The 18,502-nt window shown below is 33.8% G+C and overlaps 1 protein-coding gene across 50 annotated transcripts in view; it reads right to left on the reverse strand.

Moving 5' to 3' along the window:
* RIMS2 (regulating synaptic membrane exocytosis 2) overlaps window positions 1-18,502 on the reverse strand; it is a 593,954-nt gene that overhangs the window by 202,125 nt on the left and 373,327 nt on the right. For 25 of the 50 annotated variants that reach the window (XM_081070124.1, XM_081070110.1, XM_081070145.1 and 22 more), the window contains one exon: window positions 11,588-11,653. The exons of the other annotated variants lie outside the window; for them this stretch is intronic. In XM_081070124.1, coding sequence (XP_080926250.1) covers window positions 11,588-11,653 — 66 coding nt within the window. The remainder of the gene's footprint in view (window positions 1-11,587; window positions 11,654-18,502) is intronic. 50 annotated transcript variants of the gene reach the window in all.

Consider the following 18,502-nt stretch of genomic DNA (forward strand, 5'->3'; position numbering starts at 1 on the left):
ATGTTTTAAAGCAGCGGGTCCAGGTCACTTTGTATATAGAATTTTGTTATATTCAATAAATCTGATTGGAGGGGGGGGGAAAGTCAAGTGGAAATGCTAGAAATAACAGAATATGTCAAAATGTTAGTTAGAAAATGAGCTTGGAATCATTTTATGGAGATCTTAAACGCCTAGTTAAGAAGTTTAAACATTTCATTTAATTAAATGAAAATTAAATCCATTTATTTTTCAATTAGAGTGACCAAAAGCTTCTGAGCAAAGGTAATTTTTAAGGAATGAATGAAGATTAATTCAGCAGTAGTATATGGAATTAATTACAGTAGGAAAAGGCTGACTTGTAATAAGAGGGGTAGAAGCAGAGAAGATATGGATGACAAATATTATAAATCACAATGTACAAAACATACAATACATAGTAAGAATATACACAAAACACAGAATTATACAAACAGAATGTTAGAGTTAGAAAGAATCTCAGAAGTCATATAAGCCAATCTCTTTCATTTTTAGAAATAAGCAAACTAAGGCTCACAGAGATTTGGATAAAGCCACACAATTAGATATTTTCTAAGCTGGAACTTGAATTGACCTTTCCTGATTCTAAAGCCTGTCAATTTCTTTGATAACAAAAATGCTTTTTCCCCTTCTCAATAATGTTTGACACAGCACCATATGAATTAAATGTAGAAATGAATAAACCAAAAAAAAAAAAAAAAACAACCCTTGAAATTCCCAGCTTCCAAAATAAAATGATGATCTATTATCAGAAATAGAAAAATTCTTGAGAAGAAATGACAGGAACTTAAATATCTTATACAGATGTCAATCAGATGGAGAAATCAGAGAGCTTGAAACGTCACTGTATAGTGTTAATATTTCACTATTCATTGATTCATTCATTCTTTCAATACTATTTATTATGTTTATATTATGTGCCAGGCATATACTACGTATCAGAGGTTTTGGTCAAAGCCATAGCAATGATAGGATATAGGATAACATGTGGTCAAAATTTGAGGACATGAGAAATAGTAAAGAAGTTAAGGAGACAGAAAAATAGTCAAAGGGTAAAATGAGAATCAGAATAGTACTGCATTAGAGACACTAAAAAAAATAATAAGTGATGAATAATGGCAGATGCAATGAGGCAATAAGGAAAAATATGTGTAAAAGATGTGGTAAGTAATGACCCCGGAGAAAATAATATAAAATAAAGTGCTGGAGATAAAGGTCAAACTGTAGAGGGAGTAAAGGAGGCACATGTAAAAATACATACCCAAGAAATATGACCTATGTGAGAGAGAGAGAGAGAGAGAGAGAGAGAGAGAGAGAGAGAGAGAGAGAGAGAGAAATGGATCATTCTCAAGGTAGCCTGAAGGTACAGCGAAATAGAAGATATTATATTAAGGAGACTTCAACAATATTTGAGGAGAAACAAAACCATTAAAGTAATAGAGATTGAAATGTAAAAGAAACAAGAAATAATTAATTTTTTTAAAATTCCAGGGAAATTAAGAGAGGTTACAGTCAGAAACACAACAGAAGATTAGCTGTGGTAAAAAGAAAATACTCGTAGGAGAAAAGGAGAAGAGTGGTAATAATGAAATAAGGCAAAAAGGAGAGTAGCTCAAACGTGAGCTACTTGAATCTGATCACATTTATTAAAGGCTCTCAGTACTCCTTCCCACATAGGGTATCTACATTCCACACAGGAATCTCATTCTCCTGTGACTCCACTTAGCTTTGTCAGAATCCTTTCTCTAATCAGGGTCCTGGTCATGGCCCCATATACTTGGAGATGAGCCCATTCAGTGCCTCCTCCAAACTCCATGACACCCCTCAGCACTACTCTAGACTGAGATCAGACCCTTTCCAGAACCTTACTCAATTCTAGCATCAAAACAATTCCCAGTTCTGGCACCAAAACAACTTATGAAAAACAGGATATTTGAGATATATTCAAACATCTTATCTCTGTAATTCTTAATTATGAGGTAAAGGGTAAAGCCAATTTGTCCCCTGATCTTCTCTCTAAATTCTTCATCTCCTGTACTCTCTTCTATACCATTTTAATGTTCTCTAATTCTTAGCTGTTATTTGGAAGATATCCAGTTAATACTTATCCAGTATTAACAAACTTCCTTATATCACCAACCTTGCTGCAGAATGGTTTGTGCATATCCCTACCTTAAGTAACATTTAGCTCAACATTACAGACTCTGCTTACAGAGTAGCTCTCATCTGCAAAGCTACTTATTCTTTCACATTTCATAGTCCATGGATCCAGGAGAATGGCTCTCTAGAGACACATGGGCCATTACTCTCCCATCATAATGTACATGTCCTTATTTCTATTAAGTACATCACTTAGCTGTTAATTCCATTATTAATTCACATTGCTAATATCTATTCAACTTCCAATCATTATCCCTTAGTCACTAGTAATTTTGGGAATTGCTTGTCTTTACCCCAATTCTTGTGTTAATGCTTGGACATTTCAACACAGATGCAGAAAACTGTTCAATAATCTTGAACCACAAGATCTTCAAACTTCAGTAATCCTCAATTTTCCCCCTGTATTACCTCCTTAACACACACACACACACACACACACACACACACACACACACACACATACACTTTTGGGGAAATACTATGGATCTTACCATTCAATGAAACTACTCAAACTCAGAAATATTAAACTCCAATATCTCAAACTCTTAATTACAAACATTAATTATATCAGGTGCCTCATCATCTTACTCCCACTTTACTCAAACTTCATTTGATACTTTTCATTCTTCGGTCCCGAATTCCTGCCAGTATATATCACTCTCTTAGCCTTTTTCCTTCCTTACCCATCCCGGGCTCTATGCCTGATCATCTAAACCAACTCGTATCAACATTCAGATACCCTTCTAACACAAACATAATCTTCCAAACATTTATCAGAACCCTAAAAACGGGTTCAATGCCATAATCTGATTTCTCTACATCTAGGCAACTGGGTATTGCTTAATACATTCACACAAGTTGGCACATTACAAGTTTATGGTTTCCAACTTCCTCTGTGCTGCCACAAATAATCTTTTCACTTACACTTAATCAGTTACCATTACTTTTTACCCAACAACTATTTTAAACTTTCTCATTTTTCAACCGAACATCATATTTAACCTCTAGGCCTCCACCCTCGGGAATTTGTTTCAAAAACAACCTTCATAAGCTATCGGAATTATAGCAACAACAAAATTGAGGCTATCAAACAATTACCTTTAATATAATATTCTTTTTTTGAAAAAACGCACCTATCTACAACTCCTTGATATATTTTCCTCTTGTCTCAATGATAAATAAGAGCTTTTTTCTGTTTACAAACACCATCTATATGTTTAGCCCAATACCCTGCCCCTAAAACTTTTCTTCCAGTAGTCCTCTGTTTCTTTCTGTATTTTCAACCTATCTTTTCCTAAAGGATCCTTTAACGCAGCCTATAAACACACGATGTATTCTCTATTCTAAAAGAAAGAAACCCTACTTTTATATTACATACCCTTATCCAATATTTCTCCTCCAGACTCTCTTGGTATGTTTATATTCTTATCTCCCAGTCACACCTCAGGACACTTAATCTGCTTTTGTTTCCTTCAACACCCCTTTAAAATCACCTTAGCTAAAGTCACCAATGACTCCTCACTTGATATACCTAATAGGCATTTATTATTTATGATATTTTACTCTTGACATTATCTCCTCCTTCTTAAAAATATTTTTTTAGCTCTATTCTTCTTACTCTTCTCATACTTCTTTCTCTATGTCCTTCAGAAGTTTCTCTTCTTCTGTCTACCACTGAAATGTTAATATTTCCCAGGACAAAAGAAAACTCCTTGGTCCTCATGTCATGGGTTGTTTCTCTAGCTAATGTCACTTTCGTTTTTGTGGCTACTTCCCATTAATAGGGAATCAACTTCCAAAATGCTCTATGTAGCCTAAACTTCTTATTTAAAATTAATTATTATTTTTTCCTTGCTAGAGTTTCCCTTAGCCCTCTCAATTCCAAAACTGAACTTGTCCGTACTTCATGGATTCCTCCCCTAACATCTCCTACCTCCACCTTTGTTAAGGTACCACAAGCACCCAATTACCCAAGTTACGAGATTGGGAGTGTTTCTTGACTCTTTGCTCCCCCTCAATATCCAAATCGCATTATTTACCAAGTATTATTGATTTTAATTGATTAAATTTCTCATCTTTTCTGTATCTCTCCATCCACTACCTTACCTAGTTCAGGCCCTCAATGAGTTTCTGTTGTCCTAGACCAAGCCAAATACCTCATACATGACTTTCTTTTCCATACATTTTTATCTCAAATCATCCATCTAGAGTCTCAAAAGTAATTATTCTAAGTACATAAATACAGCCATTCCCTAATTAAAACTCTTCAAAGTACCTCTATTACTTATAGTCTTAGATCTATGTTTCTTAATACAGCACCCAAGGTTATTCATAATTGGGGACCATCTCTACCATTTCACATTCATTTCTTGCTGTTCCTCGTCTTTTGGATAATGTTCTAACAGCACTAAAAATGGTGTTTATTACTTTAATGACTTTACTCATACGTTTCTTTAAAATTCCACTGACATCTTACCATACCTCCATATAAACCTAAATAACTCTACTCCTCTAAGATGTGACCTAGTTGTTGTCTCCTCCATAACATCTTTACATAGAGTACACCATCACACTGCTCAACATCAATGTCAGTGATTCCTTAATACGCTCTGTATAGTTTTAAGTAGAGACAAATACTAAGATAAAAAGTAGGGTATGGGGCAAATTTTAAAATATAAAAGTATTTATGAAAATGAATTTTGTATCTTAATAAAGGGATATTAATAAAAGGTAACATAATATCCATTCTAAATATGTTTGTTTAAACGTTGACTGTGTTTTAAAATACACAATGAATCAGAGATAATTTTGTACTGGTCAGCATAACATGGCCACAAGAAAAAGAGTTCTGATTCCTTATATTAGTTAAGATTTGTCTCCTGAAATAAAAGAAGTTTAGAAAACATTATTTAAGCCTCTATCCATCTGTTCCAAAGAGATAGCTCTCATAATTTTTCACTTTACAGTCTTAGGGTAGAGAAACTAGTGATTCTGATTCTTAACAGACAGGGGGTGCCATGTTGAGTTTACTACATTCATTCCATTCAGAAAATTCCAGATTTCATATAGCCAAACTACAATCTGTTTGGAGCTTTTAACACATATTTATTCCCAAAAAGGGAACTTTCAGGTCATGATAATAAATACCACCTTGAAATCTAGGCTGGCAAATTGGACACCTACAGAGTTGGTGCCACTTTTTTTTTTTTCACAACCCTCAGTAAAGGGGTCACTTCTCCTTTAAATGTTCAGTTATTTTGACTCAATTAGGTGAGTTAGGAAGAATTTGAATAATTTTGTTCAAAGCCATTCTTCAAGAAAAAGAGACTGATCTAGTTTTGAACTTTTCCAAAATAGAGAAAAGAAGAATAATGTAGCAAGGGAACTGAGGATATTTCTGAGAATAGATTCAACCTCTGGATTATAAGTACAGAAAAGTGGAAGCTAATAACGAAAAAATAAAGGGTCAAGAGAGTGGAGTTCTCTATTAAGATAAAAGAACTAGTGAGGTAGAAGTAACTTGATGAAAGAAAAAGAAGGAACCACATGGAGTTCTTGTCCAAGAGTGGAGTACTTGCATTAAGATTTCAAAGAAAATAAATAACCTCATGTTACACCTTAAAAAACTAGAAAAAGAAGAACAAGCGAAACCCAAGGTCAGCAGAAGAAAGGAAATAACAAAAATCAGAGCAGAACTAAATGAAATAGAGAACAAAAAGACAATAGAAAAAATTAATGTGACAAAAAGCTGGTTCTTTGAAAAGATTAACAAAATCGACAAACCCTTGGCTAGACTCACTAAGATAAAAAGAGAGAAGACACTAATTAACAAAATCAGAAATGAAAAAGGGGAAGTTATCACGGACACCACAGAAATACAAAGGATTATCCAAGAATACTATGAAGGACTATATGCCACCAAATTTAATAACTTAGAAGAAATGGACAAGTTCTTAGAAACATATAGCCTTCCAAGGCTGAATCATGAAGAACTGGAAAATCTTAACAGGCCGATCACCAGTAAGGAAATTGAATCAGTCATCAAAAACCTTCCCAAAATCAAAAGTCCTGGACCAGATGGCTTCACCAGTAAATTCTACCAAACCTTCAAAGAGGATCTAATACCAATCCTGCTCAAACTCTTCCAAAAAATTGAAGAAGAGTCAGTACTCCCTAACTCATTTTATGAGGCCAACATTACCCTGATACCAAAACCTGGTAAGGACAACACAAAAAAAGAAAACTACAGACCTATATCTCTGATGAATACAGATGCTAAAATCCTAAACAAAATTCTAGCAAATCGAATACAACAATGCATTAAAAAGATTATTCACCACGACCAAGTGGGGTTCATCCCCGGGGCACAAGGATGGTTCAACATTCGCAAACCCATCAATGTGATACATCACATAAACAAAATAAAGGACAAAAATCATATGATTCTATCAATTGATGCAGAAAAAGCATTTGATAAGATACAACATCCATTTATGATTAAAACACTTACTAAAATTGGTATAGAAGGAAAATACCTCAACATAATAAAGGCCATATACGACAAGCCCTCAGCTAACCTCATAATTAATGGTGAAAAGCTGAAGCCCTTTGCTCTACGTTCAGGAACACGACAAGGTTGTCCCCTATCACCTCTGCTTTTCAACATAGTGTTGGAAGTCCTCGCCAGAGCTATCAGGCAAGAGAAAGAAATAAAAGGCATCCAAATTGGGAATGAAGAAGTTAAATTGTCACTCTTTGCAGATGACATGATGCTATACATAGAAAACCCTAAAGACTCCACCAAAAAGCTATTAGAAACAATCAATGAATATAGTAAAGTTGCTGGCTACAAAATCAACGTACAAAAGTCCATTGCTTTCCTATATACCAACAATGAAATCTCAGAAAAAGAGATAGAAAAAACAATTCCTTTTGCAATTGCAGCAAAAAGAATAAAATACCTAGGAATAAACTTAACCAAGGATGTGAAGGATTTATATGCTGAAAACTATAAGACATTTTTGAAAGAAATTGAAGAAGACACAAAGAAATGGAAAGACATTCCGTGCTCATGGATTGGAAGAATCAACATAGTTAAAATGGCCATATTACCCAAAGCCATATACAGATTTAATGCAATCCCCATTAAAATCCCAATGGCATTTTTTAAAGAAATAGAACAAAAAATCATCAGATTTGTTTGGAACCACAAAAGACCCCGAATAGCCAAAGCAATATTAAAAAAAAAGAACAATACTGGAGGTATCACACTCCCTGATTTTTCCTTGTACTACAGGGCTACAATAATCAAAACAGCTTGGTATTGGCGGAAAAACAGACACATAGACCAATGGAATAGAATTGAGAACCCAGAAATAAAACCACATAAATATGGACAGATAATTTTTGACAAAGAAGCTAAAAACATACAATGGACGAAAGACAGCCTCTTCAATAAATGGTGCTGGCAGAATTGGATAGCTACGTGCAAAAGAATGAAACTGGACTGCTATCTGTCACCATGTACCAAAATTAATTCAAAATGGATCAAAGACTTAAGCATAAGACCTGACACAATAAACTGCATTGAAGAAAACATAGGTACTAAACTTATGGACCTTGGGTTCAAAGAGCATTTTATGAATTTGACTCCAAAGGCAATGGAAGTAAAAACTAAAATAAACAAATGGGATTATATGAAACTGAAAAGCTTCTGCACAGCAAAAGAAACTATTGACAAAATAATGAGGCAACCAACTGAATGGGAGAAGATTTTTGCAAACAGTTCCTCTGATAAGGGGCTAATATCCAAAATATACAAGGAACTCATGAAACTCAACAACAAAAAAACAAACAACCCAATTGAAAAATGGACAGAGGACCTGAAGAGACATTTCTCCAAAGAGGATATACAAATGGCAAATAGACATATGAAAAAATGCTCAACATCGCTAATCATCAGAGAAATGCAAATGAAAACCACAATGAGATATCACCTCACCCCAGTCAGAATGGCTTTCACCAACAAAACAAATAGTAACAAGTGTTGGAGAGGCTGTGGAGAAAAAGGAACTCTCATACACTGTTGGTGGGAATGCAGACTGGTGCAGCCGCTATGGAAGGCAGTGTGGAGGTTCCTCAAGAAATTACGAATAGAATTACCATATGACCCAGCAATCGCTCTCCTGGGTATCTACCCCAAAAATATAAAAGCATTTCTCTATAGAGACACGTGTACGCCAATGTTCATTGCAGCTTTGTTTACGGTGGCCAAGACATGGAAACAACCAAAATGTCCTTCGATAGATGAATGGATAAAGAAGTTGTGGTACATATACACAATGGAATACTATTCGGCGTTAAGGAAAGATGATATAGGAACATTTGTGACAACATGGATGGATCTCGAGAGAATAATGCTAAGTGAAACAAGTCAGACAGAAAAAGCAGAGAACCCTATGATTTCACTGATATGTGGTATATAAACCAAAAAGAACAAGACAAACAAATGAGAAACAAAAACTCATAGACACAGACAATAATTTAGTGGTTACCAGAGGGTAAGGGGGTGGGGGGTGGGTGATGAGGGTAAAGGGGATCAAATATATGGTGATGGAAGGAGAACTGACTCTGGGTGGTGAACACACAATGGGATTTATAGACGATGTAATACAGAATTGTACACCTGAAATCTATGTAAATTTACTAACAATTGTCACCCCAATAAAATTAATTAAAAAAAAAAAAAAGATTTCAAAGAAGAATTTCTAGTGATGACAAGATTTCAGAGTGAGGCCATGGGAGTGACAGATTGAAGTAGAATTGGGGGCAAAAGTTCACCGCCTCCAATGTGAGACAATCAAGGAAATAAGTGGGTGCTAAATAGATTATTCAGGTGAATGTTAACATCACTCAGGCTGATGGCAGAAATTGTAATTAAGAGCAAGACGAAAGCCAGGTACTAAAACTTTCAGTGAATAAAATGGCACAAGTAAGAGGTCAACAGATGATAACATGGAATAATAATGGGTGGAATTGCTCATTTACATTACATAAAAAGTTAAAGACAAGAAGCATAGAACATTATAATTAATATAGGAGAATGAATAGACGACTAGATACAGTTTCATATTTTTAACAATCCCAGAATCTCATAGTGGATTGAAATAGGGGCCAAAGGGACTGAGTAACTCAGAAAGTCAGTAGAATGAAAACCAATGATCAAAATCACTTCTAAAAAATGCAAAAGAAGGGAATGTTAAAATTAAAATTCAGTATAGAGTTTACTACTTCTATGGAAGAAGCACACGGATGCAATAGGCAAGGACCACATAGGTAGACGCATGGTATATAAACATATATTCTGGTTCTCAGTTTGTGTAGTGTATTCATGGATGTTCATTTTATCATTATACTTTGAAATGTATACACATTCTTTTCTATGTACTAAACTGATAATGATGATAAAAGGTAATTTCTAGTAAAGAACTTCATTTTTATAAAAGCTACCCAATTTGTCATGGAGTAGGTATACACTAGACTCACAAATCTGAATCGTTTAAATGACAGCAAATCTTACAGTAAGATGTTTGATAACTTGTTTCTAAAACTGATTTTCCTATCTGTGTTTTACTTTAGTGCAAATATTGATGATATTGTGTTTCCTGATCATACACCAAATCAATGTACAAATGACAATTCAGAAACGTCCCCTTCAAAATAGGCCAGCTAGGCTGAGGTTGAGAATTTGGTATTATGAAATTAATAACCAACCTTGAGCTGATCAAGAACAGATTCTATCCATGTTCGTTTGTTCAGAGAATAAATAATATGAAGCAGATAATCTATTTATTGATAATTAAAATGAAAATGTAGAATATAAAAAACCAAATGTGGTGCATGATTTTAACTTGCATTGAAATGAAGAGATACCAAAGTAAGTAGAATAAGTAATCAGGAATCAGGAATGTCTCATTTGTGTCACCCACCTTCAGACAGGTCTTGGCCAATTACCAGGACAATTACATAACTACTTCTTCACCTTTTTGTAAGGTAAATGTGTAACCATTGCAACCAAAAAATAGTCTGAATGTCATATACAGCGATAGTAAAAATAAAAGACATAACAACAAAAAATAATTATTTAGTATTGAAGCAAAATAACAGAAAAGAAACTGAGAAAATACAAAAGAAAATTTAATATAGTAATACCCACTACCATATAATAAACTGAAAGGCACTAAAGTTCAATTACATTTAATGAAAGAAATCACAAAACTTGAATTATTAGGAATTTATTGTTGATGCTATCTGTTATGTTTCCTTCCACATTTATCTACATCAATTATTTTTTCCTAAAATCTTTTATTAACTCTTAATTAAATTAATAGGATAAAAGTGGTCACACATAACCCATATCACTTTGAAACAACAGAGTGAGTACAGCATCTAATTCCTTAGCTATACTAGCTGATCACACACTATCACTAACATCCTCTTCTCTGCTTACAAGGTTTCAAAAGTTGTCACTGAAATGGCTCAACTCCCTAATGCTACATATAGGCCTTCTTTTCCTTTTTTCTAGTTAATCCTCCTTTCTGTTAAATACCAGGTAATTGATATGTCCTTTCAATATAAGGGGAATGGTGGTAGAGTAGAAATAAATAAGGATTTTCCCACAGACTCAGAATTCTTCACGGATCCAAAAATCATCTACCATGATGACCAAGAAGTAGATCACAGTCATCTTTGACAGGGTAACCATAAGCTGATCAGTTCAACCTAAGTTCTTCCAACCACTGACTCTTCAACCGTAGAGGGAGGTGGGGAAGTGGGCTGTCAAGATATGTACAAATCAACCAGTGCTGTCTAAATATCTAATTAGGAATCCTGCTGAGGAAGGTAGGCAGTTAACTGCAATTAATATTTAAAAAATAGTGTTATTCTATCGTTCTAGATAATCAAAGTTAACTGTAATTCCTGGAGAACTAAATTTTTAGCATTATCAAAGAGATGATCCTAACTCTTTAAAAAAGCTGTATTTTTGATATCCTACTACAATGAAAGTGTTTATCTATGCTTTATTTTCTACTATTTTATAAGGGTATTTCTATATTTCATTAATAACCATATATGTATATAGAAAAAAAAGAAACAGAAATGAATTATATCATATCAGTAGAATTATCAAAGAGATGATCCTAACTCTTTAAAGAAGCTGTATTTTTGATGTCCTACTATAATGAAAGTGTTTATCTATGCTTTATTTTCTGCTATTTTATAAGGATATTTCTATATTTCATTAATAACCATATATGTATACAGGAAAAACAGAAATAGAAGTGAATTATATCATATCAGTAGACAGGCACATGCAATTCTACAAACAAACTCAATTGTAAGAAAAATATACCTGCCATCCCTGTGATGACGTTCAATGGTCTGACTGTATCTGGAGCGAGGTAGAGTAAGAAAATGACTGCAAGCATGCAGAAACAAGAATATAAATGAGACTCAGGAAAGAAATGAAAAGGAGTAGTTTAATTTTAAAAAGTAAGATTCAAAAAAGATAAGCAGATAGTAAGCAAAGCAAATGAAAATTGTTACTGGAAAGCTTGCTTCTTCCTCCCAATGTCCATAACAATATGTCAATGTTACAGGTTAAAACATTCTAAGTATTCTAAAGTAAAACACAACAAAAATATAACAAATTGAGATTTAAACAAATTACATCCCAAAATGAATTCTTAACAATTATCACTCAAACATCTTCAGCACCATTATAAATTGTTATACAATACAGATGCTTTCCTATTCTTTAGGAGGAAAGGAAAGAAGAGAAAAATGATAAACTAATCAATGTTTTAAAAAGAAAATAATAAAAGGTAATTTTTAATGCTTATCATACTTAGGAGATTTTATAACTTAATTATTTCTTCTTCAATCATTAACAATTAAAAATAACTAAAAGGGCTTTATAAATTCCTGTTAGGAAGGGACAAAGTGGTTCAAATTATTTCTAATTATTAATTTTATTAAATTTATTGGATACTATCCATTTATCCATTCACTACGTTTATTATTTTTATTACATGCTATTGGCTCTGCTGCATTTCATGCTTCATGACTACCACAAGCCTGATCAAAGCAGCACACTGACCTTTTTGCCCATCTGTAGTGAATTAATTTAAGGCACAGCACTAATTTAAAATTTTTCTATCTTTATAAAAGCTTTATTGCCAAAACACTTAATTTTGGCAGATGATCATTATACTTCTTTCAGTAAAAAATGGAAACCAACCTTACACTCTCTCAACTTCCATTCTTCTACCACTAAATATAAAGGAAATATACATTTATATCTTCACTTGTACTTTTCTTCTTCACCAAAGGAAGAAATTCCTCTACTTGTAATTCTACTTCCCACATGACCTTGCTTCATTCATTTTGTCTCCTGCTTAACTTTCCTCAAGTGCACTTAATCCTAAAAATAAAACCTTCACTAATCTTGCCTTCCTCTCAAGCCATTGAATCTTTCTGACTTTCTTTCACCATAAAACATCTTACAAAACGTATCTATAATTCTTGCCAGTACTCCCTCACTTCTCATTCATGCTTTAAGCTTACTGTAAATTGACTTCTGCCTCTACCATTCTCTTGAAGCTATCCTGTGAATGTTATCTGTAAAATCCTAAAAAATCCTTTAATCTCTGCTTGATCTTCATCATACTACATTCATCTATGGTATTAGATAGACATTGATTTTCAATCTCCATTTCTTGACACTCTCCTCTCTTGGTTTCTGAAATATTATCTTTTTCTGGCTATAAAAATAGTGTTTATTTAATACTTAAGTATGAGCCAAGTACTCCATTAAAATTTTATCTACTTTAACTCATTTTAATTCTCATAACAACTCTTGAGGTAGGTTCTAGTATTGTCATAGGCAGACACATGGAGGCTCTGAGTGCTTGCCCCCAGCCATATATTAAGTAGTAGGACTGGGTTTCAAACTCAGGGCTTTCTGAATCCTAAATTCAGGATCGGACTATCTAACTGCTTCTTTATCCATTTCCTTTACTGGATTCCCTTCCTGTGTTTTCTTTAGAAGCAGTGGTTTCCCAGGATTTGTTCCTGACCTTCTTTATATTCCAACACATTCTTTCTGGATAATACTATTTTTTTTTAATAATGTAAACTCTCACATTGTGTTAGCCTTGCTTTTTCTTTGGGTTTCACAGCATATTTCCAGTTGTTTTCTGGGCTTCCCGTGGCTGCTTGAGTGCCACATAGACACTTCAGAAAAACACGTTAACCGTGAGGTTTGAGCAAGACATTTGCTTATTTAGACATCTGGTGATGCATTTGTGAAATGAGGGGGCTAGAGTAGTATTCAAATTTTCTTTTTGAGCAGAAGACCACTTGCTTTTCCAAACAAAATTTTATGTAAAACAAATATACTCATATATAAATGCATTAAAATCAGAAGGACTCTGGGTAAACAGAAAATGAGAAGCCTAGATCCTACCCATTTGGCTTCATCCTTACCTACAACAGCAGTCCTTCAGATACCTCGTCAGAAGCTAGGACTCCATGATCTCTAAAGGCCCTTCTAGTTTCAAATGTAATTTTTAAATCCTCCTTTGGAACTTAATATAATACTTCAGTTATTCCTCTTTTTGTAATCCAAGTTTCAACTAAGGATTTAAATATTTACTTACTAAACCAAGTTTTCAAATCTCAGAATTTAACTCCTCCATTTTCTTTATTTTCCACATTCAATGATTTATAAACCTTGCGGTTCTAATCCCTAAATAACCCAGATTTATCCCTTCTTTTCCTTTTCTTCTGTCACTATTGTAAATCAGGCTTACCATGTCTATTAAATACCTTTCATTAGGTTTCCCTTTCTTTAAAGCCAAACCCTATCCTGGGCCAATTCATTTTCCACCCTGTCTAGAGAAGCATATTGGCAATTATGTTTCTGATCATATAGGTACTTTGTTCAAAATCCTTCAATGGCTTCCCATATTAAAAAACAAGTACATATTCCTTTAAATGGCACGCCAATTGAGTTCTAAACTACTTCGGATCATCTCCTATCACTTCCCGTCTCCCATACCATAACTTTTTATTTAGTTACGCCAGACTACCTAAGATTCTCTAAACATTTTCCGTACTTTCCGGACTCCAAGACTTTGTTCATGATCATCACTCTGCCAAAAATGCCCATCGTCCCTCCTCTGCCAGTACTTCATTAACTTTCAAAATTCTACTCAATTTTTAAAGTCCAATTTCTTTTTAAAACTTTTCCAATTGGCCTAAGCAAGTAATTTTCTTTCCAATCTGTTCCAATAGTATTATGCTTCTGCTTCACAGTCTTCTGTGTTTTATAATTAGATGGCATAGTGTATAATTAGTTGGTATATATTATTTATAATTAGTTGCATCATTTACTTAGACCAGGACAATGTCTATTTCAAACATGTGCACAATGGCTAACCCACTCAATAAATGCATTTTGGATTGAACTAAAAAATAAAAACAGAATTGCACTATTTTTATGGTGAACTTATTCTCTAAAGAGAACAGCAGTTTGCATAATCATGGAAACATTCTGGGAATGCAAACAGAAGATTATAAACCTATGTAGCGTAAGGATACAAGGAAAACAATTCTTTCAAAAAAAGGCACCCCTGGCTTTATAAAGAGTAGAAATAATACCCCAACAGTTGTGATGTTGATATTTACTGCATTAAAAAGGAATAGATTTTCTCTGAAAATTATTTAAGAGTAATGAAAATATGTAAACTTCAAAGCCTGTTAAAAATTTTCAAATTCAGTAGAATATATGTATCATCCAATTTCTAATATTTTCCTTGAAGAGACTTACAATTAATTTTGTCTCTATAAAGCCAGAAAAAATATTAAGCAAGAATCACCTTCATCAAGCATCAGTTTATTTCCCTTGTGTTAGTTAATTTTATGCATCAACTTAACTAGCCAAGGGGTCCCCACATTAAACATTATTTCTGGGTGTCTCTGTGAGAGTGTTTCCAGATGAGATTAGGATTTGAATCAGTGGACTCAGGAGACTGCCCTCCTCACTGTAGGTGGGTATTGTGCAATCTGGTGAGGGCCTAAATATAACAGCAGTGGGATGAAGAAGGAATTCCTCCCTTTTTCCTGCTTCACTTTTGAACTGGACATCTCCTATCTCTCTGGCCCTCAGACTGGGATTTACACCATCAGCTACCCTGGTTCTCAGACCTTTGGACTTGAACTGAATTACACCACCATTTCAAGTGTCTCCAGATTGCAGACAGCAGATCGCAGGACTTTTCAGCCTCTATAATCGTGTGAGCCAATTCCTGTCTGTCTGTCTATCATCTCTCTCTCTCTCTCTCTCTCTCTCTCTCTCTCTCTCTCTCTCTCTCTCTCTCTCTTTCTCTCTCTCTCTCTCTCTCTGTCTCTCTCTATTTATCATCTATCTATCTATCTAATCTATCCTATTGTTTTTGTTTCTCTGGAGAACCCTTACTATATGCTTTTCTATAGTCATGCTACACGTCTTAACATAATCTGGTCATGAGCCCCCTTGAGATTCTGCTGATACTATAAAAATGCATCTGTGAATAGTATACAAAATTAACCATATTGCTTAACCAAAATACACCCAAGATCCAGAGATGCTTCCAAGGTCCTTTGCTGCATCCATTTGGTACAACTGAAAAAGCACTTTATTTACACTTCTCCATTAAATTATGCTTATTCTTTCAAAATTAATAGTCACTGGAAAATCTAAGCAATAAACAGTCATGAATATACACAATGAGTTAAACTAATAAGTTACATTAAAAATTGCATTTAATTCGGTCTGTTCGAAATTTCTTAAAAACTTGAGCAGAACAGTAATTCAATATAAAAGACAAAAATGAAAAACTAAAAAAATTACATTTTCAAAAGAAAAAGATGAAGTTAGACATTCTAAAATCTTAAAAAATATCACTATTCAAAGAATTGCACTAGATTACTGATCCAATTTCTAGATACACTTTGATTCTTATTAAGTAATATAATCTGTAAAGACAGAACAAAACTATATTTATAATTATCCTTCACTTATATTAAATTAGCCTGAATGTCCCCTTTTAGAAATTACCAGATACACAAAAAGGATTGCAAAAGAAGATAAAATATCACACCCTTAATTAATCAATAGTTCTTGAAAGCTAAGTTTCCAACAATCTCAACTTAATACAAAACTTTCTACTGTCTTTAATATTGTTAATGTTTTGCAACTTTATAGTTCGTAAAATACACTCAGTATGATTTAAATATGTTAAAATATATTCCTGAAATATAATAAATAAAATATGTTATCTTTGTAAAGTGAATTCTTTCATTTACTTTATGTTTTCAAACTTTCAGAGATGTGTTTTTCCTCATAACTGATAACTGAAAGGACTAAAAAGACTATAAATATTTATGGGTATATTTGATACTTTCTGCTAGCTAGTTTGCCTAATGAAGAATAGAGAAACGGCATAAATGTGTGAGGTATCTCAGGTATCTATATAATAGGGCATTATTTTTAGAATATAAATGTATAAAAGAATGCACAGAAGAACAGTTATGAAGTAATATATTTTCTACCAATGCTAATTATATTTTTTTCTTATCATGCTAAAAGTATTGACAAGATAAAAATTCTGAGATGGCCTACATTAAATTACAGCAGGCTGAAGAGTGAAAGAGACAAGAGAATTTCACCAGTTAATAGCCGTGGGCCAACTAACAATAGACTGCTCACATTCCTGAATGTATGTTAGAGCTTGAATGAACTTCTGTAGGGACCACCAAACAGGACTTTCAAGACTATTTCCCACAAACAGTCAAAAGTAGTAAATCTCTAGCTTACTGACTGTGCACCTATCCTAGAACTGCCCCCACTTCACCTTTTCCTGCCTTCTTTATTTTTAGCCAATAAAACAACTTATATCTTTCTTCCCTAAAACATAATGTATGAAAGTGCCCATCAGCTCCAGGACAGTGAACATGTTTGTTTTTTCTCCCTAGCCCTGCTGCCGGTCGTTTAGACTTCTTGCCCATGAGCTGGTCCTTTTCCAGCTAGCATTTGGCTCAATAAACCCTTCATTTTAGAAAAGCTTTCAGCTGTGAAAGTTTTTTGTTTAACAGTACACTCCATGCACCCAAATTTTGTCCTCTAGAACAGAAATAAAAATTCCTGCTGCAGAATATCTCTAACATGTTACAGGAATATTATCTAATACTCTATACTTATTCCAATAGTAAATTCAGTCATATGAACAAATAAGCTTTTGAAATGACTTCTAATACTAAAGCCACACAGTTTGCCCCAGGAAAATTATGTTCCTGGTTATAGCAATTACCAGAATTTACCAGAGAAACAATTATATAAAAAGTAGGGGGGGAAGCAAAGAGAAAGATGAAAGATATCCTTTGCAATCCATCATTTTAGCTAATATCCCTGCACCCGAGTTTCTACATTACATTTGAAGAACCTATTCTCTTTCAAAATAAAATGTAATTTTGACTAATGATAAGAGTGAGATGTACAGAAAAATAAAGATCTGATCAAATTTTGATATATAATTATTTTTATATTGCCTATAAGAAAAGGACATGAATAAATGTATCTCCTTCTTATATCACTTAAGCTTAACCAAGTACAATAAATTAATGTCAAATACCAATAAAACCAATGTAAAAGCCATTATCTTCATGCATAACTTTCCAGTTTGTCCCCAAGTCCTTCATCCTTTGTAGTGGGGCTTTCTGATGTACATGTGTGTTCTGCCTCTGTATCTTTGTCTCTGTATCTTTGCCCTTGTCCTTGCCTGAATAAATATGCTCATTTTTCAAGGCCCAACTCATGTCCTACATTCTCTACAAAGCTTTTGAAAACACATCTGAATTGACTGATTTCTCTTTATTCTGCTTAAGTGATAAACACATTAAAATGAAAATTGTTTGTAAGATGAAAGATCCTTTTAAAAAGTTAAGGGTGGAGCACATGTTTTGAGTACATCCGATGCAAATGGAGGGACTGTGTCATTCACTGCACTTAACAATGCTATAAAGTTGGTACTAATATTATAATTTTATAGATAAGGAAATCAAGTGCCAAAGAAGTTAATTTTCCCAAAGATATGTGGACGGAAAAGGGGCCACATATTAAAACTGACAAGCTCAGGAGACTGAAAATAACCACATAAGATGGCATGAGCACAAAAAATTTCATAACTAAGTGGACCATGGCGGGAAGTCACATCTTTAGCTTCCT

Source organism: Rhinolophus hipposideros (assembly GCF_964194185.1).
Source record: "Rhinolophus hipposideros genome assembly, chromosome: 13".
Taxonomy (NCBI): Eukaryota; Metazoa; Chordata; class Mammalia; order Chiroptera; family Rhinolophidae; genus Rhinolophus; species Rhinolophus hipposideros.